At 39.8% G+C, this 23,736-nt stretch overlaps 6 protein-coding genes across 11 annotated transcripts; 4 read left to right on the top strand and 2 right to left on the bottom strand.

The window, feature by feature from the left end:
• On the top strand, positions 1 to 3,920 carry LOC120903707 (CD151 antigen). Its single transcript, XM_040313301.1, has 4 exons — positions 1 to 201; positions 2,676 to 2,915; positions 3,007 to 3,402; positions 3,482 to 3,920. Exons 1-4 carry the CDS (start codon positions 139 to 141, stop codon positions 3,851 to 3,853), a joined length of 1,071 nt encoding a protein of 356 aa, XP_040169235.1. The 5' UTR covers positions 1 to 138; the 3' UTR covers positions 3,854 to 3,920.
• LOC120903704 (putative elongator complex protein 4) lies at positions 2,848 to 5,353 on the bottom strand. 3 transcript variants are annotated; one of them, XM_040313294.1, is made up of 4 exons: positions 5,100 to 5,353; positions 4,896 to 5,011; positions 4,295 to 4,828; positions 2,848 to 2,949 (listed from the first exon to the last, which is right to left on the bottom strand). In XM_040313294.1, exons 1-4 carry the CDS (start codon positions 5,248 to 5,250, stop codon positions 2,923 to 2,925), a joined length of 828 nt encoding a protein of 275 aa, XP_040169228.1. In that variant the 5' UTR covers positions 5,251 to 5,353; the 3' UTR covers positions 2,848 to 2,922. The 3 variants fall into 3 exon arrangements, with proteins under 3 accessions (XP_040169228.1, XP_040169226.1, XP_040169227.1); XM_040313293.1 differs by lacking the exon at positions 2,848 to 2,949 and adding an exon at positions 4,016 to 4,166; XM_040313292.1 differs by lacking the exon at positions 2,848 to 2,949 and having other exon boundaries at positions 3,918 to 4,828.
• Positions 5,354 to 7,216: 1,863 nt separating this feature from the next.
• On the bottom strand, positions 7,217 to 9,813 carry LOC120903696 (origin recognition complex subunit 3). The gene is made up of 4 exons (XM_040313276.1): positions 9,659 to 9,813; positions 8,994 to 9,592; positions 7,558 to 8,928; positions 7,217 to 7,483 (listed from the first exon to the last, which is right to left on the bottom strand). The coding sequence occupies exons 1-4, from the start codon at positions 9,683 to 9,685 to the stop codon at positions 7,387 to 7,389; spliced, it is 2,094 nt and encodes a 697-aa protein (XP_040169210.1). The 5' UTR covers positions 9,686 to 9,813; the 3' UTR covers positions 7,217 to 7,386.
• A 3,016-nt stretch (positions 9,814 to 12,829) lies between these two features.
• LOC120903714 (transcription factor MafK) lies at positions 12,830 to 14,192 on the top strand. 4 transcript variants are annotated; one of them, XM_040313314.1, is made up of 4 exons: positions 12,832 to 12,987; positions 13,206 to 13,343; positions 13,518 to 13,553; positions 13,632 to 14,192. In XM_040313314.1, the coding sequence occupies exons 2-4, from the start codon at positions 13,305 to 13,307 to the stop codon at positions 13,995 to 13,997; spliced, it is 441 nt and encodes a 146-aa protein (XP_040169248.1). In that variant the 5' UTR covers positions 12,832 to 12,987; positions 13,206 to 13,304; the 3' UTR covers positions 13,998 to 14,192. The 4 variants fall into 4 exon arrangements, with proteins under 4 accessions (XP_040169249.1, XP_040169248.1, XP_040169246.1 ...); XM_040313312.1 differs by having other exon boundaries at positions 12,832 to 13,081; XM_040313313.1 differs by having other exon boundaries at positions 12,832 to 13,081; positions 13,145 to 13,343.
• Positions 14,193 to 15,383: 1,191 nt separating this feature from the next.
• LOC120901071 (glutathione S-transferase) lies at positions 15,384 to 20,006 on the top strand. The gene is made up of 7 exons (XM_040308777.1): positions 15,384 to 15,515; positions 16,470 to 16,624; positions 17,664 to 17,831; positions 18,198 to 18,340; positions 18,459 to 18,624; positions 19,399 to 19,566; positions 19,637 to 20,006. Exons 2-7 carry the CDS (start codon positions 16,492 to 16,494, stop codon positions 19,945 to 19,947), a joined length of 1,089 nt encoding a protein of 362 aa, XP_040164711.1. The 5' UTR covers positions 15,384 to 15,515; positions 16,470 to 16,491; the 3' UTR covers positions 19,948 to 20,006.
• A 565-nt stretch (positions 20,007 to 20,571) lies between these two features.
• On the top strand, positions 20,572 to 22,516 carry LOC120903711 (enoyl-CoA hydratase domain-containing protein 3, mitochondrial). The gene is made up of 3 exons (XM_040313308.1): positions 20,572 to 21,012; positions 21,083 to 21,507; positions 21,602 to 22,516. Exons 1-3 carry the CDS (start codon positions 20,986 to 20,988, stop codon positions 21,981 to 21,983), a joined length of 834 nt encoding a protein of 277 aa, XP_040169242.1. The 5' UTR covers positions 20,572 to 20,985; the 3' UTR covers positions 21,984 to 22,516.
• Positions 22,517 to 23,736: the final 1,220 nt, after the last annotated feature.

Below are 23,736 nucleotides of genomic sequence, written 5' to 3'. Positions count from 1 at the left end.
TTCGTGAAGCAATGATCGCACCAAGTGAGAAGTAGCTACCTACCGTTTGCAGTACTCACAAGTGACAGCTACTGCATGTAGCGGTGTAGTAGTAATACAAGTGTTTATAGCATAGCAAAAAACAAAAAAATAAAAATCATGAAACTAAGTAAAGTGTTTAATCACAAGTTTGTGCTGGCAAGCTGTAACCTAATATTCATGGTAAATGATTGTATGGATGGTTTTGCCCGTGTGCTAGATTATTGTAGTAATGCATCCCTTCCGTTTGCTACCTTCTGGCACTGCATGAATGCGTTCTATTGTGTTGTTCCGACATGGTGCAAAACGATCGCGTGTTTCCATCGCACCAGTGACAAGTGATTGAAGATACGGCATATAGAATATGCGGATGAAAACAAATCAAAAAACCAAAAAGCGACATTTCAATAATACATGATTACAACGGTCACAGTAAGAGCATATGAGTAATTCTAAATAGCTTCGTTATTGTTGTAAACTGCTTTAAGGAATACAACCAAACCGTTGTTTAAATATGTTTAAAAATATCTAACATCTATTAAAATTTACTTACCACCCATCGAATCAGAACAAAGTTGAACGCAACGTAAAATAAAGTTAACTACCGAATGGCGGGGAAAGGTACCACACACGTGGGTATGGTTGAGTGATTCTAAAGCGGGTCTGTGTTGTGATTTTTCAGATGGGATTCACAAACTGTCTGTGCACTTGTCCTGCGGTACCTTACCTTTTCCCCCTACAGTGAGCGTCCAAAATTGAATGCATTGGCAGGCATTGGCATTAAGCAGTGCGGGACGCAACACGCAACGCGAAAGCGGAAGATTACAAAACTGAGTGTAAAAGCCGAACGTAAAAAAGAAAGGTTGGGGATGAGGGGGGACATTAATTATAAAATATATGCTGCTGATCCAGTGTTTGAAAGGGGTAAAGAACGGTTGAAATTTAACGTACCTGCAAAACTTGTGGCGCTATAATGGGCAAATGCATTGCGCATTGGTTTAGAGGTGAAAATCAGCCACTGCAGAACATGTAAACGTATCTGATGCAAACCCTTTCCCTCCGTGCAACACTTCAACTGTAATCGTTCGTGAGGGTATTTTCATCTCTAGCTCACAATTTTCGCTATGCGATTTTCACTCACTCACGCAGTCATTAGCGCTTATAATGCATGAAATTTTTATCGAGAAAACATCAACTGTGTGTTTTACTGTACTTCTTTGTAAAAAAAAACGAACCCCACTTTAGAAACAGAAGTGATAATATATCTAAATACTACTATTAGCAGTGCAAATACGTTTCCAGACTTCTTTTTCTCTTTTGATCTATGATAAATGATCAATGTTTATAAATATATTATTGCGTTTTATTTGCTGGACTACACAACTATGTTGGACATGCTAATTGTGTAAAATTTACTTGATTTTTTGTAACAATATTTAGTAAAGCTTTAAAATCATCAAACAGTTTCCTCTAATTAGCTTGTTTTAAAATATTTCCCACGACATGTGTTATTCCATATCCCTAAAACCATATAAAGAGGTGTCAAAAATAATAAAAAAAAAATCAACTTAAAACATGCATGTAGGACAAACGTTACACATGCTAGATCACGTTTTTTACACAGCCGTTGTTGACATGTTTACGCAAAGCATGACGCTGCTGTCCACTGAATGGTAAAACGTACAATTGTTTAGTAGCATTATTCTATGCTTTACTATTACACACAACGTTAGATGACATTGTTTTTTTTTGTATGGCGGTGTATGGGTTAATGTCAACGCACTTTTGTTGGCATTGAACATCGATCGTGTGAGAGTGCGATGAACGAAACACGAAATGCATCCAATAATTCCTTTTGTATATGGCGATGTATGTTACATCTAATCCCATTCTATATATTTGTAGTTGTTTGAGCAAAATGCATTGCTTATGTAGAGTAGAGGGGGAGAAAACGCGCCCTTTCCAGTTTAGTGCAATACATGGCCAGCCGGAATCTTATCTGTGCCATTGCTCTTCAGAATGAATTGGAACGGATACCCTATGTGTGGTATTCTAATAATTCTGGTATAGATCAGTAAAGCCATATATTAGTGATACCTCGTAGATCCGCTCCGACTACGGTTTTGGAAAACTTAATTCGACTTTGAATTAAAATCGGAATTAACGCTGGTTAACTCCGACTAGTCTGGATGGGGACCCTTTACGCAACTGATGCAATTAATTCTGCTCAAAACTGCTCTACAATTGCAAACAAAAGCTGATACTGTGGCTTTTTATTTTCTCATATAAAATGACTTTCGTGAACAAGGGTTTTTTTAAATACCAAACGAATTGCATTAAAACATTTCATTTCACGTACAAAACGATGATTCCACTTGATCACGAAAATAAATCATAGATCTTTGTGATTTTCAACCGATTTCCTCTGTCGGTGGGACAAATAATGCATAATTAATCGTAGAATCGTTTATACAATATTTAAAAAATACATATAGCACAATATTTGAGTATCATCCGTAATCAAAAAGTGTTGAATGATGGATGATTAAAAAAAGGAATCAACATTTTGGGCTAAACTGGATGAATGATCTATAGTTTATGTAAGCATACAATCATTCTCAACACCTTACCCATTTTTTACCTCTTTAAACTTTCAGTTATGTGGCATCACGCTGCTTTCCACCGGGTTTTACCTTTTCACCGATTCACCGAGGATTCTGCTATCTCGCTTGCTAATATCAGCATCCGATCAGCAAAAGACGCCCTTATCCGAACTGGAGCAGCCGCTATTTCACTATGTGGCGTTTGCACTGACCACGGCAGGTCTCGTGGCCATTATTGCCTCCTTGATTGGTTGTTGGGCCACATGTATGAACACGTATTGTGTTTTAAGTATGGTGAGTATTACATTACGCGCAATATTCGCAATTGCTGTAAAGAAAAATCATTTGAATGCAACAATTTCCCTCCACCTCCCTCTTCTTTCAGTACTTTCTCATTATTCTCTCTTTGCTGGTGGCTGAGTTTGGTGTATGTCTCATGATCACTGCGTGGCCTCAGTGCTTAGGATTAAACCTCAACGAAACCGCAATGGTTAAGGCACTCCAAGCCAACTATGGCGTGCCCGGGAATGAGCAATTTACAGCAGCAATGGACTTGGCGCAAACCATTTTCGAATGCTGTGCCATCAACACGAGTATCAACTACGATACATCACTGTGGAAGCTGCAAAGCTTGGGTAAAAAGGAGCTAACGGTTCCGCTAACGTGCTGCAAGCTGGTGAATCGGTTCGAATTTACGGCGTACCTCGATCCGGTTCCACTCAATGCAACTCTTTGCCAGGCGCTACAAACTCAAGATTATGAAAAAAGTCGCCATTTGGATGTAAGTAATGAATGAATCAACCGATTACGTGTAACATTTGTATCCTTTCCCTAACTTATTCATTTGTCTTACCCCTTAGGGCTGCCTGCATAAAATTGAGCTGTGGTATCGAGAGCAGTATTTTCTGTTTCTTTGCGCTGGACTAATTGTAGCGGTGGTCGAGTTTTGCGTTTTGCTTAGCATTATTTTAAGCTGTACCAAGCTGCCCCGGAAGAACCATGCGGCGCAAATGCTGCGAACAAATCCGTTGCCCCACATTCCAATACCGGCATTGCCGGCAAACCGTCGGGTCCGGGATAATATCTACGAGCATGAGCTGCCTACGCCCATTCCCGTACCAACCATCCGGGAAACGTACATACAACCAAAGGAATATGCCAAACAGCGTTCCGATGCGGCTTTTAACAATAATTCTCACTATTATCAGATCTCAAAAAGCTACCTCGTGTAGGGTACGCTATTTTTCAGTAAAATTTTTAAAATTGTATATTATAAGCGCGAATAAAAGAGTGTTATTGTCCCAGTTGATAAACGTGTACTGTATTTGTGCACGGTGTCGCTCTGCCCAATCGCTTAGGACGTGCGGCTAAAAATCCAGCTTGCTTTTTCCTCCTACGCTAGCACAACTCATTGTAGGCACTTGGCTTTTGCTTGCACCGTCCTCATCCGCTATGTCCGGTGGAAGATGTAACTTTTCGATAACGAATTTGCTGCGTTTCAGCTTAAACGCTAAATCACGCGTCTTCGGGTGATAGGATGCCAAACTATTAAACGGTGTAATTTTGGTAATATTCAACAAGCCATGGTACTCTTTGAAAGCGGGATTTGCCTGCTCTTCCATTTGAGCAGCAAATGCTTCCAAGTCAAACGAAAAATCGAACATATTTCTCACCTTTTTGGATAGGTATACATCATCGAGATGGTTGAATAGGTGTAGTGGTACGGTAATAAGGCAAACTGAAAGCGTGTTGCGCACGATAGCTTTTAACAACACCATGAACCGCAGAAAATCTTCCGAGAACTGCTTGCCATACCACAATGGTGAGCCCATAGAATTTAAACAAATTCGTAGCACGTTTTTGGAACTTTCGTCCGAAGCAGCATTAAACTGTTGTTCGCCGGCTTTACTACGGATGCAGGATAAAAGGGAAGCGTAATGTGGGTTGTTGAACGAACCAAATTCTGGCACATTTGTTTCTAGTTCTCCTCCGTTCCAGCAGGTTACATCGTGGGCTGATAACATATCAGCACTCATCGTTTTGGTAAGGTCGAAGTAGTGTCCAAGCGAAGTTGCAGGTTTCTGTTCGGAATCTACAGGAGTTAGCTGATTGTACCGAAAGGCAATCCGCATAGTTTCCGGCTCTGGCATGGTGGAGTTGTTATCAGCTGTTTTGCTTTCCTCAAGCGGTGTTGGTAATTTGTTTATCTAAAAAATATGTTTTTTTTTACTTTAATGCGCTTCGTGTTTTGTAATTGAAATTGTGCTTATTTACCAATTGGGTAGCATCTTCATCCATAGTGGCCACCACAAGTGGGTGTTTGTTTACAATTCCTTCGGCGAGAAAATATTTAGACAACACTCTAGCATAATTTCCATGCTTATCTTCACCTAAGGATAGGTGACCGTCAAAGTAGAAAAATGTTATTTGTTTTAATACGAGAAAGAAAAGGATTTTATAAAACTCGGTTTCACTTGCCTATTCCAATGATGGAACCAATGGGAAATCCGCCACCGAAAACATGATCTAATGAAGGGTTTCCCAAAGAAATTATAGACTGTCCCGTATGCACTGAAAGCCGTGTTCCATTAATATTTAAAGCGCGTTTACGTTTCACAAACCCAGACATTTCCAACGTTTTCTAATTAATTTCTAGCACCGGTGTAATTTCACGCAACTAAACCAAAACATGCTCAAACCGCAAACCGGATTATTGACACATCGCTCATCTGGGTTGTCAAACTTCTGAAAAAGTACCCGCCGAAGCATGAATCTGGCAGTACCCGATGAAAATGCTATATGAATGGTATGCGGTTACGGTATTCGCTCGAATATCACGTATATACGAATATACGTTTTTCGACTAAAATAAATAAGATAAATGGCCATTAATTTAGTAAAACGTTAGTAATTTCATACACTTAATAATTTACAGTAGAGCTCCGGTCTATATAGTACAGTCGTCAACTCGTACGACTTAACAACATGCCCGTCATGGGTTCAATCCCCAAATAGACCGTGACGCCATACGTAGGACTGACTATCCTGCTATGGGGGGGGGACCAATTAGTCACTGAAAGCCAAGCTCACAAGTGGGTACAGGCAGGCTTTGACCGACAACGGTTGTAGAGCCATAGAAGAAGAAGAAGAGCGCCGTTCATCCGGGCTCATTTGGGACTCGACCTCTCTCGGATACTCGCAAACACGGATAATGAGTCAAAAAATTAGTGATGGGAAAAATGAAGTTTTTGTCGGAATCGATTCCAGCTAGCTCTGCAGTTTTCTGGTATCGATTCCGGATAGTAGGTCAGGAATCGGCTCCAGAATCGGAATCGACTCCGGAATTGGTCAAAATCAAAATTTACTTGTAAAAGATCCATTTTCATGGAGATTCCTTGACTGATTTCCCTCCGGAGTCAACTCTGGAATCGGCTCCGGAATCGGCTCCGGGATTGATTCCGAACACTGAATCGGAATCGGGTAGATCCGATTCCGAGCTTCCACCACTACAAAGAATACAGTTGTCCCCCGAGATACGACTGTATTTGGGACCGAAAAAATGTCCCAAAGCAAGTAAGTCGAAAAAGTTGTACAATATAATCGAATATAAATATAATGTTTATAACCGAAGTCGGAATCTGCGATATCGTGTATTTTATTTAAATTAATTTTCCATAATGTATTAATTTTACTCTAAAAGCTGTTTACCCGATATAGATATTAAAGATAGAGTAGTTATGGAATGTGTGGTTATCAGCACAGCAATTCAAAAAATACATCAATTTCTTCTCAATGACAACTTTTAAATGTCACAATCAAAATCGTCGTAACTTGAGGGGGTCGTAACTCGGGGGATGTCTGTATATTTTATCACAAATTCCTGATATTTGTTTTTCATTCATATTATATTTTGGTAAAACCAGTTTTTATTACCTTTATGGTTTTCCGATGAGAATATCTGAAATGTGCCATAAAATATAGCGTTTTTTGCTATGACAATGGGCTTGGTAAGCATTATTTCAAATACTCTCCTCAGCACGAAATGTTCCCTTTGTACTAGACTGTCATTTCTGAACAGCACGGATAAGCGGACAGCCGAATAAAAGGTACCCGTATAAACGCTGCTCCACGCTTCGGCGATTTAATAGAACTTGTACCGATAATTTTGATATTTCTGGCTTTTAAGCACTTTTTAGCAAAAAAATCAATTTGTTTTCCATTTGACTGTCAAACTTAGAAAATCGCATATCTCGGGTACAGACTGTGTAGATGAACAGTGAAACGCTGTTTATGCTAACGCTAACGTAAAAAAATAAAATAAAATCTATGTGCGATTGATGATGATCCATGCTACAAATCATTATTTCACTTTCAGCATGAATTTTAATACTTTTTGTATTGCAACATACTTTGAATGAAAAGGAATAATGATATATTAAAAACTGTTTGGACAGTTGAAGCTGAATGGACTCAAACGTATATAATTGAATTCATTGCTATGCTACAGGAGTTTTTAGACAAAGCATTTCATGTAGAAAGGTTATTTTGTGAATCAATTAATCACCATTACCATAAAAAAATCCCAGACCAATGGATTTTGATTTGGTGCACTTTATGTATTCGAAAAGGATTTATACAATATTTTAAGATTTATAGATAAATTTGAGAACACGCCTAACATAAATAGTGGATTCTTAGAAAACTTAGGCACACCGACAGGTATTTAAAAACAATACTTATTCTCTGTAATTGTAATGCTACATTTTCACCATGTAAGTCTTGTGACGTGATCGGTTTTGGTTTTGGATGTTTTTATAAAACCTAGAAACTGCAGTTCCGCAACTGCTCGAGTGAAGCGAGCCCTGTTCATAAAAGGGAAAGAATTTTAAAAATTGCTATAAAAAATCAATGGTGTTGAAAACTTCTAAATACTTACTGAATTACTGGATCGATCTGTTGTTCTGCACCGTCACTGTTGACATCATCGATTACGGTACGGAATGCTTGCAGCCAATCGAACAGATTTATCATCCGACCACACTCCAAGTGAAGTTTATATGCGATTGAAAGATCTGGCAAGGATGGGATAATGCAGGAGGATTCATCGAGAGTGCAGCATTCACATTGCGTGTAAAATTGGGGATTGTTGAGAGCAGTGTGAACTGCGGCCCTAGGAGCACCAATGATATGCTGACGAATGAACGAACTGTCATTGTACAGAAACAGTTCAATGAATGGCACTTTTTTGCCTGTCGGTGGGTGAAGGTGTCGTTGGAAGATATTGCCTAGAAAATAATCCATTATCTTGCCTACAGCTCGGGTGGTAGCAGATTCACTTTTAGCATGTTTCGCCGCCGTCAACAGCTTTTCCCGCAGCTCTTGGCGTCCCATTTGGCTAGACAGTAGAGTTTGTTTGTCCTGCTGTGTATCTACGTCGATTTGTTCGTGACTAGCAACTGCTAGCTCCTCGGATAGTATCGCCAAACCGTTTGCCATTGCCTCCAACGGTGCTACTTCGTACACCACGCAACCTTCAATGTTCAATTGATCGTTCCGATCAACCCACTGTAACACCACATCCAGCACCTGTTTAATCTTCAACAACATTTCTTCCTTCGACAGGAACGATAGCAATTGCATGCATTCCTTGAACTCGGGCAGTTCAGTAACGTCGCAAGACACACACTGACAATAGAGTTCACGGAGTTGCCGTCCCAACGGTGCCTTGGGAAGGTCGGATACAAGTGTATGCAGTATTTGCAGTGCGCAGTGAAAAGTAAACCAATAGTTATGCACCTTCATTATCATTGGCGTGAGAGATCGCTTGAAGTAGCCATCGTTCGTAAGGATGTCGATGACTTCCTGGGGATTTTGAAGAGATTCCACATAAGGACGGAATGAGGGTAGCTGCCGTATCTGTTCCAGCTCGGCCGATGTCAATTCGTTGATGATTGCTTGTAAATCGTCTGCGTCGTCGATGATGGCACTGAGCGCATTAATTGGTTGTTGAAAGTAGTGATCCAGGAAGGCGAACTTGAACCCCTGAATAAAACCGTTGACGGAAAAATCGTAAAACAGGAAAATGTCCAAAAGCAGTTTAAACACTTTCCCGGACAGATGAAAAGGGCAGAAAGGTGTTAGCACAACTTCGTCCAGGATTTTGTTGAGATTGGTCGCCGATGGTTCCGATTGAAAAATGGATAGCTTGATTTTGCTAGTGACATGATATGGCAGTACATTGTGAATAGTCGAAATAGCAGTTGCCACACCAAATACAAGCACGAACGGCAACGTTGTTGCGTAAGAACTAAAAATTTAGAGAAAAATGGTTTACAAACAAGGCAAACTTGACGACTGATAGAAAATACTCACTCCAGTATAAGTATCAGATCTTGCAGAACCAGCGGATTGAACAGTTCAAAGTCTGGGATAATAATGGTGAGTTTTGGCTTAACGCGACAGTTTATATGCGTTTCAGTGTACCATGCATGCAGTACGTCCAGATTGAGCTGATTTTTACGAAGCGGCTTCTCCTCTGCAGTATCTGTTTGTTGGCCGTGTATACATTTAGCAACAATCGTTTCCACGGCCTGCTTAAGACTGGATCCATCACGGGACGGCAGCAGCACAACAATCGAGAGTGTGTTGTTGTGGATATCTTCGGCCAGCTTCTCGAACTGGGAGAGATGGTCGGTTTGATTGATACCAGTAAGCAATGCCGCAGTAGGAAGAAATCCCTCGTACGTGTCCGTTTGCTGGCAGCTTTCAATGAATTTCAACAAGTCATCGATAATTTTTCCATAGCTACTTGTTTGCATCTTCAGTATCATTTGCCGCAAACGTTCCCAGTGCGTTTTGTACATACGAAACCAATGCTGCTTTGTTGTGCTCGTGTCTAGGAGGCTGTTACAACGTTGCGTCTTTTTGCGTCCTTTGACACGCGTTGCTCCATTTATAAACACAAATACCCCCTGAAAGATTGAAAGAGCATTGAGATGTGGAAAAGTGTTTAATTTTAAAATCTGCTATAAACAAACCTTCGAAACTGAATTTGTTGCATCCATCGTTGATATCAATTGCCGCTTTATTTCAGCTGTAAACAAGACCGATTGACGTTTGGAAATGGCGCGCTGTGAGCCGCTCGTACTCTGCGGACGTGCTCCGACTTTTGCGGCAAAGGCACATAGGGTAATGTACCAGTTTTCGGCAGTGTACCTATTTTCGTCAGGGTAGCTAAAAACGTTAAATTCTGCACAAATGCGGTAAAAAATTTCACAAAATACAATTTTGCAGTGAAAGTGTACTTATTTGATATTCACATACAGTGGCCGGCAATATAAAGTGGCCACTACTTACAATTTTATATTTTTTCCATTTTTTCCGTGAAAGATGAAGTTATTGTACTGCTTTATTTTTTGAAACATTGTTCGTGATATGCTTAAGAATGCGCAGTACCATAGCATGACAAAAATGAGAAGTTTGCTACAAGAAAAAATATTTTTTCCAAAATTGATCAAAATCACTGTGCCAAAATAAAGTGCCCACTTTATTCATTCTACAGAAAATATTTTTCTGAACAAATATAACACTAAACTTATAATTTATATGCGTTCCTCTTGCATTCTTTACATGTTCGAGGATCTTTGGCGTATTTTTTTCTAATTTTTAAAGGTTTATCTAGTTCTGCATCTAGTTTTTGGATCTGGTTCTTCTCAAGCGTTATCAAGAGCTTTAAATTTCAATTTATTTGTTTGTGACACCAGTTTTATCCACCTTCGCACATAGAATCTGCCTCAAATTCTCTATGGAACCAAGATTTAGACTTCATGGAGGACATGCAAGGTGTTTCATACGATACTAGTTGAGAAATGTTTTTTGAATTGATTGTGTGTGTTGAGATGTTAGCCTGTAGGAACATGTTTTTAGTTTTCAAACCCCATTTTTTAAAAAAGAAATATCCCAAAGTATTGATGAAGAATGTTAAAAAAGGTATCAGCCATAGTTGTACTTTCGATTCACACCAGTTTTTACGCTACTCCTAAAGATAAACACCCCTAGCTATCACATTGCAATTTTCGTAATTTACTGCCTGTTAGATGTGGCGTCCTTCAACTTCCTCGCTCGAGCTACAGCAATCTAACAAAGCCAATTGGCTTCAATATGATCAAGAACATGCAGATATATCGTTAGATTGTTGAAAAACTGGTATTTGGACAGATGAGTCCAAATTAGAACTGATGTTCAAAAATAACTAGACGCGATCCAACAAACCAATATGTATGAAGAGTGCAATGTGATGACCAGGGAGGGGTTTTCTATGCGAGGAGTGGGGAGCATGGTATGAATCGACAGCATAATGAAAGCTTATACCTATATAAGCATCCTGTGTGAATTTATCTGTTTTCTGTGAAAAATACGGAGTTAGTAAATAAATTTATGTTACAACAGGAAGACGACTCAAGTTACACACGAAGAATTTTTTAATTTTTTTTCAATCAAATCGAATAAAACTTCTTTAATGGCTCCTACTTAGTCTTAACTTTAATACTATCGAGATTTCGTGTGCAAATTTTGATGCAAATGTGGTGAGAATGACGTGATTAGGAAAAATAAAATATGTTAAAGTTCTGAAATACTCTTAGGAAGAATAAATGCCAAATATGTGCAAATAAAACAAAACTAAATTATGTCAAAGATCCTCGAACATGTAAAGAATGCAAGAGGAACGCATATAAATTATAAGTTTAGTGTTATATTTGTTCAGAAAAATATTTTCTGTAGAATGAATAAAGTGGGCACTTTATTTTGGCACAGTGATTTTGATCAATTTTGGAAAAAATATTTTTTCTTGTAGCAAACTTCTCATTTTTGTCATGCTATGGTACTGCGCATTCTTAAGCATATCACGAACAATGTTTCAAAAAATAAAGCAGTACAATAACTTCATCTTTCACGGAAAAAATGGAAAAAATATAAAATTGTAAGTAGTGGCCACTTTATATTGCCGGCCACTGTACGAAGTTTCACACCATTTCATTACGTATTTTTCAAAATATCAAATAAATTGTGCTTTTTTTCGGCAGCTTTGCTGTCAGCCAATCGTTCGGCAGGTTTTGTGATTAAGAGAATCAGAACAGTAAAACAATGAAAAAATGGTGTATATAAAAGATTTTATGCTTATTTAATTTATTTAACTTGTTCAAAATTTTAAAATCACGATAAACAAGTTATTTTTCACTTTAAATGCTGCCGAAAATAGGTACACAGTAAATGATCATTTTTGACAGCTCAATGTTGTGGGCTCCTGCCGAAACTCGGAACAATAACACACTTTAAATTTGGTTGAATATTCCTTTTAAAATTGATCAGAACACTAAAATGCGTATGTCGACAAATAATATGACCTTTCTTGTACCAAATATCACCAATTTTACGACAAACAATGCACTAACTTAAGAGAAAAATAAATATTTGTAAGCCAGTTTGCACCGTACGCTATAACCATCAAACTGTCAATGGCTGCTCTGTTTAAACGTCGCATCAAAATGGCTGTCAAAACGGGCCAAAATAAGCAACATAAAATTAATAATTAAAGTGGTTTTAAACACCTATCTTAGGAAAGTAAGAGTGTTAAATTGCTTTAAACATTTTTTGTACATATTCACATTGATACAAACATTTTCTGACCCGTATTCGCGCTGCCGAAAATAGGAACACAGCCTGCCGAAAATAGGAACAAACTGCCGAAAATAGGAGCAAAATCAATGTTTGCATTTTCACGAATATTTATGAAAAAGGGCTTTGAACCGGCAAATAAAAAATATTGTAACATACTATGATACTTTATCAACCATAATAACAACACTTTCAAGAAAAATAATGAAAAATATTGATGTGTGAGCAATTTTTGTGAAACTGCTGCACTAGCCTGCCGAAAACTGGTACAGTTACCCTATCTATATCACTGCAACGACTTTTGGTTCTCGTCCGTTATTAAAATAAATCTGGTTTAGTTTAAAAAAAAATCCGAGATTTGAACTACGGTAATTGGTTACAATATTTAATTAATAAATTAATTTGTAAATAAAAAGAACTAAAACTATTAATTACTGAAATCGTCACATGGTTTGAAACTGTTTTATAACCGTTGAAATGTCAAACATTCATGCTGTTCCTGATGTCAGATCAATGGATTTGGCCCAACCTGCTCTATGAAGGTTATTGCTTACAAATAAGTCGTGGAACAACAACTAGCCTTGATCTCGTGAATTTCAAAGAATGGAATAAGGAAAATCGTGCAGAATTCATAATAACTTTAAACATCATTCTACAAAAGTTTAATTAAACTTTATAGTTGGTGCAGATCGTATGTCATAATATTTCAAATCTCAAAAGTGTCGAGAGACTACGAAAGCGTTCGTCATTGGTTCTGGTTGCAGTACAGCTCTATAGGGCTCAGGGTAAGTGTACAAATATAATGACCCGAACATGACTTGCAATTTGCTTTATTCGGTTTTTCTCAGCACTATCTGGTTTGTGCCCTTTTTTCATTGCATGGCGTCACCTAAAACATTCTACCCATAGGAACACATTCGGTTCGATTCGATCGATAACTGAATAGATGTGCGTCTTCTAGAAAGTGCCGAGCAGGTAGTGTGCTGTGCAAGATCCAAACTACGTAAAATGCCGCAGGAAATTAAACGGGAACGTAAAACTACTCAGGTAAAGTAACATTCAATACACAAATGAAGCATCTATTTTAACTATCGGTAGCAATTACCCCTGAGTGTGTTGCCAGCAGCAGCGTATGTGCAACATGTCTACCACTCGTTTCGTATAGTGTGCTAGAATTAATCTCATATCCATCGAAATGTGTACCCCTTTCTGTATTTGTAGTCAATGATGCGCCCGAAATCTATTCACTGGAATGAAGTAATTATCCATACCGCGATGTTTAACATCCATTCGTAGTAAAACCGATCGATCCGTTTGCTTAATTATGATTTGCAGGCCCCACTATCCCCCTGTCCCATCCCCGATATTAGTGACGATGAGCTGGTGTCGATTACGGTACGCGATCTCAATCGTACGCTTAAAATGAGAGGTCTAACCCGCGAGGAAATTGTGCGCATGAAGCAGCGGCGTCGTACGTTGAAAAATCGAGGATATGCCGCCAGTTGCCGCATAAAGCGCATCGAGCAGAAGGATGAACTGGAGACGGAAAAATCACAAGAATGGCGGGATATGGAGCTGATGCACGAGGAAACCGGTCGATTGCAGGAAGAGAACGATTCGCTCCGTAACAAATACGAGGCGTTGCGAAAGTTTGCTCTTTCGAAAAAGATTCCACTACCGCCGGAGCTTGACGTGCTGTGAAGTGAGGTCAAGACGTGGCCAATGACCGTGCCGAATGTTTCACTGCTGTAACCAACTTGTTTATATTCCATCTCAGTACTTCGATTAGTATAATTGTATATTGAACATTAAAATAATAAAGTAATATTTTATATTCTACACTCGCTTGCACGTGGCCATGCTTCGACACTTGATGCAATTGTAGATCAATTTTAATATTGAATACTGTTGCTCAAAAACAGACATCATGATGTCATTATTTCTATATACAATGCATCGCTCGCGATAACGGGGTGCTCTAAAAAAAGGCAATGATGGCTAAAAATTATCATTAAAGAACCTTCCAGCGTTCCCGTGAAGTTTAAATGAAGAAGACATCAAGTAAAGAAGCTCCACCTTGTTGGGCGGCGTAAGAAAACATCAACTGAATCATATCATAGTATCAATGTTTGATAAGCTTATCAGGTCACTTTGAAAACAGTTGAAACCATTTTGAAACCAGTCCATCCTCCTATCTTCGTGCTTAATGATTTTTGTTATATGAAAGATTTTTTTTTAATAAAATATCGTTGCAAAATTATTAACAATCAAAAGTTAAAACAAATCTTAGCTGACCCGCAATTGGTTAGTTGTACCTATGTGCTAAACTGTTGTTCGTTCTGTACCACATTGCATAATACCAATAGCCAAAATGGGCTTGACATGGGAGCAAACTCGTTCAGATGTAATTGTCGCACGCTGACCAAGAAAATGTAATACAGGCCACCCGAACAGGGTAACAACACGGTGGATGGGGGTACGTGATAAGTAAAAATAAAACTGCGTAAAACAGCCCGCTACCATCGATATATATCGCAGCATTGAACAAATTCGAAAATCTGTTTCACGATCAATGGATCTGTGATGTAGGGCATGCCCAATACCGCCACTCGTGGTATGACTCGCCTATTGCATGATCTATCGTTTCGTTTCAGATATTCGTTATCGGCGGTTTTGTTGACCAGCTGAGCAAGCGGTGTTTTTTAACAAGTACCGTGTTTGTGTCTCATTCTTCAACCGCTCAACTGATGATTAAAATAGGTCCAGGAAGTTTAGGTAAAAACGTGGTCCATGAAGTTTAGTAAACGTTGGCAAGCTTCTACGTATTGTAGTAAAAAAAACTCTTCAAAAATTGATGAAAATGATTATTAATATTGCAAATGTTTCAGCGCAATGTATCTCAGAAACGAAACAAAAACACATCATAAGTTCTCATAATATATTCTTCGAGAGAGACACCGAAAAAACACCTACTTTGACACAAAAGTTCGGGTGAAGCGAGCCCTTGCACGACGACGGCGCGATAGCACGGAGATAAGACTGATCGTTCAAGTAACTACGACACGTTCGTATGGCAACGACGAGTGTGCGCGTTACACATGGGTCCCGAATACGCACAAATACCACACTGCCGGGTTGCCGGGTTTTGGGATAAATAAGCGAGCGGTACGCACGCTTGTTTTAGTCTGACCATATTCTTAGCTCAAGTTCGATCAGCAGGTAAGCTAGTGCGCGTCGATGAAGGTTAAAGCATAATGCATACCAGTGGGTGATGAGCGTTATCGAAAGTACATTGTTCGATCAAAACAGAGACCAGCAAAGACATGGGGTGCTAAAGTGTAAATAAAATGTATTGTTTCGCTTCGAGTTGCGTTCGAGGTGCAGTGCAGTATTGTAGCAGTACCAGTACGTGTAATGCAAAAGCCGTGTAATGCTTAACATGTTGGCAAAACTTTATGAATTCTTTGCGTCGTACACCCTACGAAACAGCGAATATAGTGCAACAAAATATTAAACGCGTGTGTTTGCATGGGGTAAAGTTTGCGGTACTGGTCCTGGAGCAACCGGTTTGGAGAACAGTCGCATCAGCACAATTGGGTGATCAAGGTTAAATCAATCTTCATCCAAGTAGCCCGGTGTGTCGGTTCAGTGCGGAGAAGCATGATTTTTGATGGTGTTTACTAAACACAAATCTTGTTTTCGCTTAAGAAGATTTACTTTTACTGGCAAAAAGCTGAAGTAGTTATGAAAATGTGTTACCAAAAATCCAAATAGAAATAGTTTAACCTCCAAAGGTAGTTCTAGAAAAGATGGAGAACAAGAAGGTATAGCGATTGTGTTGGTTTGGTAATAAGGTTCGATTCAATTGTGCTTAAGTATTTGCTGCATTTGCTGCTTACAAAATATGTATTTTTGTCATGTTCATGTGAACATAAAAAGATCAAATAGGAAAGGCGAATTTGGAACAACTTAATAATGCTATGAATTAATTCATTATGATGCACAGATAATTTAGAGACTCAAAAGTAACTATTCTATCTGATTGAAGTATATTGAGTAATTGCAGATCGTTCCAATTTATAGATGAAAATGACTGTGATTTATGTACACTTTAAGCATGTTTCAAGCGCTTTTCTTTAAAAGTAACCGCTCTCTCCATTCGTTTCCCTTTAGATCTTCACTTAAGTGCAACATCATGCCGGATTACAAGGTTTACTATTTCAACGTTAAAGCTCTGGGCGAACCACTGCGGTTCCTGCTGTCTTACGGCAACCTCCCGTTCGATGATGTGAGGATCACCCGCGAAGAATGGCCAGCACTCAAGCCAAGTGAGTCACTCGACAATCTGTCCGTGTCTAGTTTGTCTCTGTACTGTTGTTGTTGTTAGCATTTGCTGACAGAGGGGTTTTGCTAAAATTGAATTATTCATCACTATCGTACCTGCAGATCGATAGTACATTGATTTCTCATGATTATTTAACCCCCCCCACCTCGCCCCGTAACCTTAACATAACATCCCACCCGCAATAGTTTCTAAATACATGTACGTCTCACGCCCAACGTCCCCGGTCAAACGACCCTTGCCGAGTCTTGTATTCCCTCGCCACCGAGATGTTCTCGTGATGAAAAGCCGATGTCACGATTGGTTTGGCACGGTTCGATTGACCTTCTAACCGAGATAGTTAGAATACTATCGATGTTTCGTGTTCTTTGAAATCGTCATTGTCGTCAATTGATGTACTATAATTTTAGCCATCGATTGATCCCATTCGATACACATGCGTACCACTTTGGTACCACCAATGCACCTATGTATCGGTGGTGATGATGACGATTTGTTAAAATAACTTCACTGCAGATTCAGCGTCATGTGATTAACCTGGTTTTGTGTGTAGGTAGTATTTTAGTGTACATGTCTTCTTTGTATGTTATGTTTTAAATATGATCTTGAATGCAGCAATGAAAACAGTGTTTGCTTTATGTACTTCAAAATGCGTAATATGACCTTAAGGATAAGATTCAATTTTAATATTGGCTGGATTTTGAATTTATACATTTTGATATGCGATATTACAACATTCGATTACAAGATAAACACACATGTACACGCGTTCACATGATATAATCACTTGAAGCAGCTGATTCTGGAGTCCAGGGAGTGCATTTTTATTTTTATTTCAACATCTTTTTCCATCGGACTGGGTCCGTGTACTACAAATTTACCCCCCCCCTCTCAAGTCTCGCTTAATTCATCCATCCATTCCCACAGCGTTGTTCATACGTATATGCCCACTCCGAAACCTTCAGAATTTTGCGAAGGCCATCATTCCAGTTGCCATGAACCAACAATTCCATCTTTCGTTTCAGCAATGCCGATGGGTCAGATGCCGGTACTGGAGGTTGACGGCAAAAAAGTGCACCAGTCGGTCGCTATGTCTCGCTATCTGGCCAACCAGGTCGGTTTGGCCGGCGCTGATGATTGGGAGAACTTGATGATTGACACCGTGGTCGACACGGTGAACGATTTCCGTCTAAGTAAGCGCGTCCGCTTAAACGGTGTCCCTATTTTTCCGAAGGCACTGCAAAGTGCCTTCTGCTCGGATGGTTCTACCGGCCATATTTTTGCAATCCTTTTTTGTAGGAAGGACGATTTTTGTAGCAAAAAGATGTGCACAACACATCGCATGGCAGCATTGATGGGTCTCGCACACCCTTCGAATGTTATTGATTGATAACGTGTGTTTTTCTTTGAACACAGCGAACCAAGTAGCCATTGAGCAAACGCAATTTCCTAACGAAAAGGATGCAAAAAATGGCCGATTGGATTATTCCTACCAGTAGGGACATTTAGTTTTACTACTCAATCTGAACCTCGCACATTAAAACCCTGTAACATTTTAGAGATTGCCGTTGTCTCTTACGAGCCGGACGATGAGATCAAGGAGAAGAAATTGGTTACTTTGAACAACGAGGTCATTCCATTCTATCTGGAGAAGCTGGACGACATTGCACGCGATAACAATGGATACCTGGCCAATTCTAAAGTAAATGCTGTTCGCAATTATGATCGACCGATGTGTGATGGACACAGGTTTCGGGCAAACCATGCACGAACAATTCACCATTATCCATTATTTATTTTTTTCTTTCCTCATTTTTCAGCTGAGTTGGGCCGACATTTATTTCACCGCCATTTTGGACTATTTGAACTACATGACCAAGTCTGATCTGGTCGCAAACCATCCGAATCTGCAGAGAGTGGTTGACAACGTAACATCGATCGAATCCATTCGTAGCTGGATTGATAAACGACCAAAGACTGAAATCTAAAACGCTATATACACTGGCGCCGAAATGCGTGCACCGACGAACTGTGTCACCGAATATACATTCTAGCCAACGGCCCAACAACAATCGACTGCACTGCCGCGAAGCAGTTCGAGGCAGAACGATTTTGTTTCTCTGCAGAAGAAATGCGTCGGAATAATTGAAATACAGCAAAAATATGGAAATAAACATGTTCGTGATAGCACGGACAAACAAGAACCGTAAAAATCAAAGTCTGCCCTCTTGACGGGAGCCAACAAAAAAAAAAACAGTTTGAAAAAGCTCTTTCCGTTTTCCTTGCTGCAGTTACAATGATTTCGTTTCATAATCTTATCTACTAACAAACCAGCATGCTCCTCCTTCGAACCCTGCAAAGTTGCATAGTCACGTTAGGCTGGGCCGGGTTGTTGGCGGATCTTCTTCCTTTGTGTTATTTTTATTTTTTCTAGTACAAACCTGTTGATATGTGTTGTTACTACTGTATCATAGCTATGCATTCGCCATATTCGGTTCTGTGATAAGACGAATTTTCCTCTTTATGTTTCTTTTTGTAGAACCAATGGATTCAAGACTCAGCTGCTTATCTCATACAACGACACAAACAAAACAGAAAAAAAATTTAACAATGTTTAAAAAGAAACATTGCGAAAGTTACCAAAATTTACATCGCTCGCAAATCCAGCTACTATTAAAATTTAACACCGCTATTTCTCTTTCTCTCTTTCCCCTACCCTCTGCCCGTTATCCGTCCAATGGTCCGCGTTTCTCTTTCTAGCAATGCCCATGGGCCAGATGCCGGTGTTGGAGGTCGATGGTAAGCGTGTGCACCAATCTCTGGCAATGTGCCGGTATGTGGCCAAGCAGATCAATCTGGCCGGTGATAATCCGTTAGAGGCTCTGCAAATCGATGCCATTGTCGATACGATCAATGATTTTCGTCTGAGTGAGTATTGATGGTCGATGGTGGGAAAGCGACCATACCAATGACGCATTATTTCATTCTTTACTCGTAGAAATTGCGATTGTCGCCTACGAACCGGACGATATGGTGAAGGAGAAAAAAATGGTCACCCTGAACAACGAGGTGATTCCGTTCTATCTGACTAAGCTGAACGTGATCGCCAAGGAGAACAATGGCCACCTGGTGCTTGGCAAGCCGACCTGGGCTGATGTTTATTTTGCTGGTATCCTAGACTATCTAAACTACCTGACCAAGACAAATCTGCTCGAGAACTTCCCGAACTTGCAGGAGGTGGTCCAGAAGGTGCTAGATAATGAGAATGTCAAAGCTTACATCGCTAAGAGACCCATCACCGAAGTTTAGACGGATGGTGTGATTTGCCGAGAAGAGCAACTTTTAAAATGCAATCACCTTGAATATGATTCTTTTTTTTTCTTCTTCTACTATTTCTTATGCTGTTGGATCGGTCGTTGGTGTTCCGTTTGTTTTTGATATCAACGAATAATTTACCTACTGATTTCAAATTATATGCACTCGTGATAACACAAAGGTTCTGGCGTGCGTATTTCATGACGCACTGCGATTTAAATTTCTGCTACGAAGGATACGCTTTTTACTTAACCACGATTTACCAATTTCATCTCATGCATGTGTTCACACAAAACATCATAAGCTGTAATAACAGTGGTTCTAGCATTCACGCCTAAGCTAAGCTCGATAATGGATAAGTATGACAATAAATGGCGATTCAGAACGGTTGAGATGATATGAAAATTTTGTGTAAAAGAAAAAAAATCTTTATGCGCGTGATGAAATTGTGGGAATAAACAAGGAATCGGAACAGAACGTTCGGTTCTGCAAAGCCAAAGCCCATTCCGAGCTTTCGTTGCGATTTGTTAAAATGGACACGAGGTGACAACATGCTGACAAAGTTTGATGAACAAGAGCTTTTGTCAAAATTTCGTAACCTGAAGTAGCCAGGAACTAAAGTTGACAAAAGTTAACAAAAAAATACAAAATTAGACGTGCGTGAACAAAAAAGTAAACAACTAGCTATTTGGCGCATGGTAATATTCCTAGAATGCAAGTTTTGTAATCGATTTATGTATCTATTAAGTGCTTTTTAAACAAAATATTGATCGATTTACATAGGTTTGAGCTTTTTGTTGTTCATGTGTAGATTTTTGATGCTGCCACGAGAAAAGCTCTTTTTTTGCAGTTGACAAGCAGTTTTAACAAAGTTGTTTTTTTTTCAACATTTTATCACCTCCGTGGCCTCGCGCCAAAAGACTAAACCCTTCAGTGTAAATGCGGCTTGTTATAAGCTGACCGATTCTGTTGAAAGCAGCGTCGAATGACAAGCGAGGAAAAAAAAACAAAACAAGATCACACGCCGGCAAAATGTTAGCCCGCTACGGCAACTTTCTGGTAAGTATTTTTGCATTGAAATGCGGATAAAAATGTGATAAACGTTGCTACTTGAACTCGAATCCTGTAGAAACAGCTTCACTGTGCTGGTGTATCGCTAAGATATCTGTCTACGTACACCTGCAAAGATGGAGTGGGCACCATTCTGCTAGACAATGAGAAAACGCGCAATTCGCTTTCGTTGGAAATGATGAACAGTATTCAAAGGAATATTGTTGAAAATCAGCACGATACGGAACTGCGGTGTATCGTGCTGGCAGCGAAGGGTCGTGTATTTTCAGCCGGGCATAACCTCAAGGAATTGACTGCCGAGCGTGGATCGGAACATCATAAGCAAGTGTTTCACAAATGTTCCGAGCTGATAAGCGCCATTCAGTCGGCGCCCGTTCCAGTCATTGCAAAAGTTGACGGATTAGCGGCGGCTGCTGGATGCCAGCTTGTTGCGTCCTGTGATATGGCTGTTTGCAGTGATAGTAGCACTTTTTCAACGCCTGGGTAATAGCACCTTTCGAACGACCAAAACTAACAACGCATGCGAAAAGTGTTGCTCGGGTTGATTGTTTTCACTGCATATCTTTACTCACAACAGGGCCAGCTTTGGTATATTTTGCTCAACTCCGGGAATTGCTGTGGTGCGTGCCGTTCCGCGTATGAGAGCTGCTTACATGCTATTCACTGGGCTGCCAATCACGGCACATGAAGCTCTACAGGCTGGACTTGTAAGTAAAGTTGTTCCTCAAGAACAGTTGAACGGAGAGGTAAGCAACATTTGTAAGGCCATTGCATCGAAAAGCCGTGCTGTGATTACACTAGGAAAGACGTTCTTTTACAAACAAATATCGCTAGACGTTGGTGCAGCTTACGAACTCGGTGAGCAAATTATGGTTGATAATCTAGCAACGGTTGATGGCCGTGAGGGAATTAAGAGTTTTGTAGAAAAGCGTAGTCCTAAATGGACGCACAGGGAATAAGCCAATAGAGCCGCATTGCGACTATTTCGATGCATTTACTAGAACGATAGAAGATGTTTGTTTAGAATCAGCGAGAATTCCAATCACGGGTTAGTCCGAGATTTATTCTCATTGCAAGTACCATTGCATTGTAATTAAATGGGTTTTAAGAACTTCGTCTACGGCCAGTCCCAGTACTAAAGCTATTCGAATTTAAACGCATTGTTAATGACCCTGTGGTATTTCTTTATCTGAACGTTAAACAAAAGATGTAGGGCTGAACTTTAACTTAACTTTATAACTTTAGGAAAAATATTGAATATTTTGAAACATTTATTTCTTTCCTAAAACATGTATTACTTTTTTACATAGAAACTTGAGAATTATGTTTATTTTTCTGTCTCGTTGAAATCTGTCAGTGGCAAATGCACCTGAAAGAAACAACCATTCCAAATCGTCTAATTAAATATCAGTATAATGTGTAATTATATGATCGTTCTGTCTGTATTGCAAAATATAGTGTGTTAGTTATTTTCTGTATAGAGCAGCATTGACAATTAGGTAAATTGCGATCATATCAATGGTGCAGCTTCAATTCCCTCGTGCTTATTTGAAAGAAAAACATATTTTTGAATAAAATTTAAATATCCAAACCTAAAATGAAATAAAAGCATTCAATTGATGGTTTACAAGCTGAGAATAGTAGCTAAAATTAATAATAAGCAGTTAAGGTAACGTAACAGTTTTGTGTACATAAAATCGGTTGATTATATCCGAAAGTCTTTAACACTTATTTTAATGACTTTAATCTATTGTGTTAAAATTGATGTCTTTTTCGGTTTGAGTACTTTAAGTTTCTGGGCCGGTCTGGTGGTACAGTCGTCAACTCGAACGACTTAACAACAAATGCCCGTCATGGTTTCAAGCCCCGAATAGACCGTGCCCCCATACGTAGGACTGACTATCCTGCTATGGTAACAATAAGTCATTGAAAGCCAAGCTCACTTCACCAGTGGGCACAAGGCAGGCCTTGACCGGCAGCGGTTGGTGTGCCAAAAGAAGAAAGAAGAACTTTAAGTTTCTGCAATGGTATGGGATCCGAAGCCCCTCGAGGGATAATACAAGCTCTCCCATCCAATTCCTATTCCGATACGTCCTCGTCGTGCAGAGTGGTAACATGTGCCTCCATATATCCTAGATTGGGTACATGGGCTAGATCCAACCCCTTGGGCGGATGGTGGCACATGGCGAACCAGGAGGGAGGTGGGTTTCCCGGGAAACTGGGTACCTGAACGTCGGAGGGGCAACCCGACGCTAAACAAAACGGTCACGTGGGCACGGGGCCAATCACCCGGTCCCATTGAATTAAACCGACTACAGAAAGCCAAAGTAATTTTCGAAACGGACCTAACGAAACCGACCCTACGCAATGCCCCAGGACTACTCTTAAAATGGGCTCAATGAACGTACGCACTCTAAGCGAAGCCGGAGCCTTGAACAAACTTGATGAAGCCCTAGCCACACTGAGCCGTAGCTCAGTAAGAGATTCGGTGGCTAGGGAAAGGTGTGCACAACAGCCGTGGTAAGCATTGCTAAGACATCTACTACAGCTGCCACGACCGCCACCGCGTGTTCGGAACGGGTTTCACCGTTCACCGTTCACCCCGGCTGCGATGCAAATTATTCAACATAAGCCTCATAAACGTTCACGCCCATACCGAAGAGAAAGAGTAAGAGGAGAAGAACCTGAGGACCTATGGACCTCGCTAGAACC

Source organism: Anopheles arabiensis, chromosome 3, assembly GCF_016920715.1.
Source record: "Anopheles arabiensis isolate DONGOLA chromosome 3, AaraD3, whole genome shotgun sequence".
Classification (NCBI taxonomy): Eukaryota; Metazoa; Arthropoda; class Insecta; order Diptera; family Culicidae; genus Anopheles; species Anopheles arabiensis.
The sequence above is the reverse complement of the archived record's forward strand: the minus strand, read 5'-3'. Positions and strand labels throughout refer to the sequence as shown.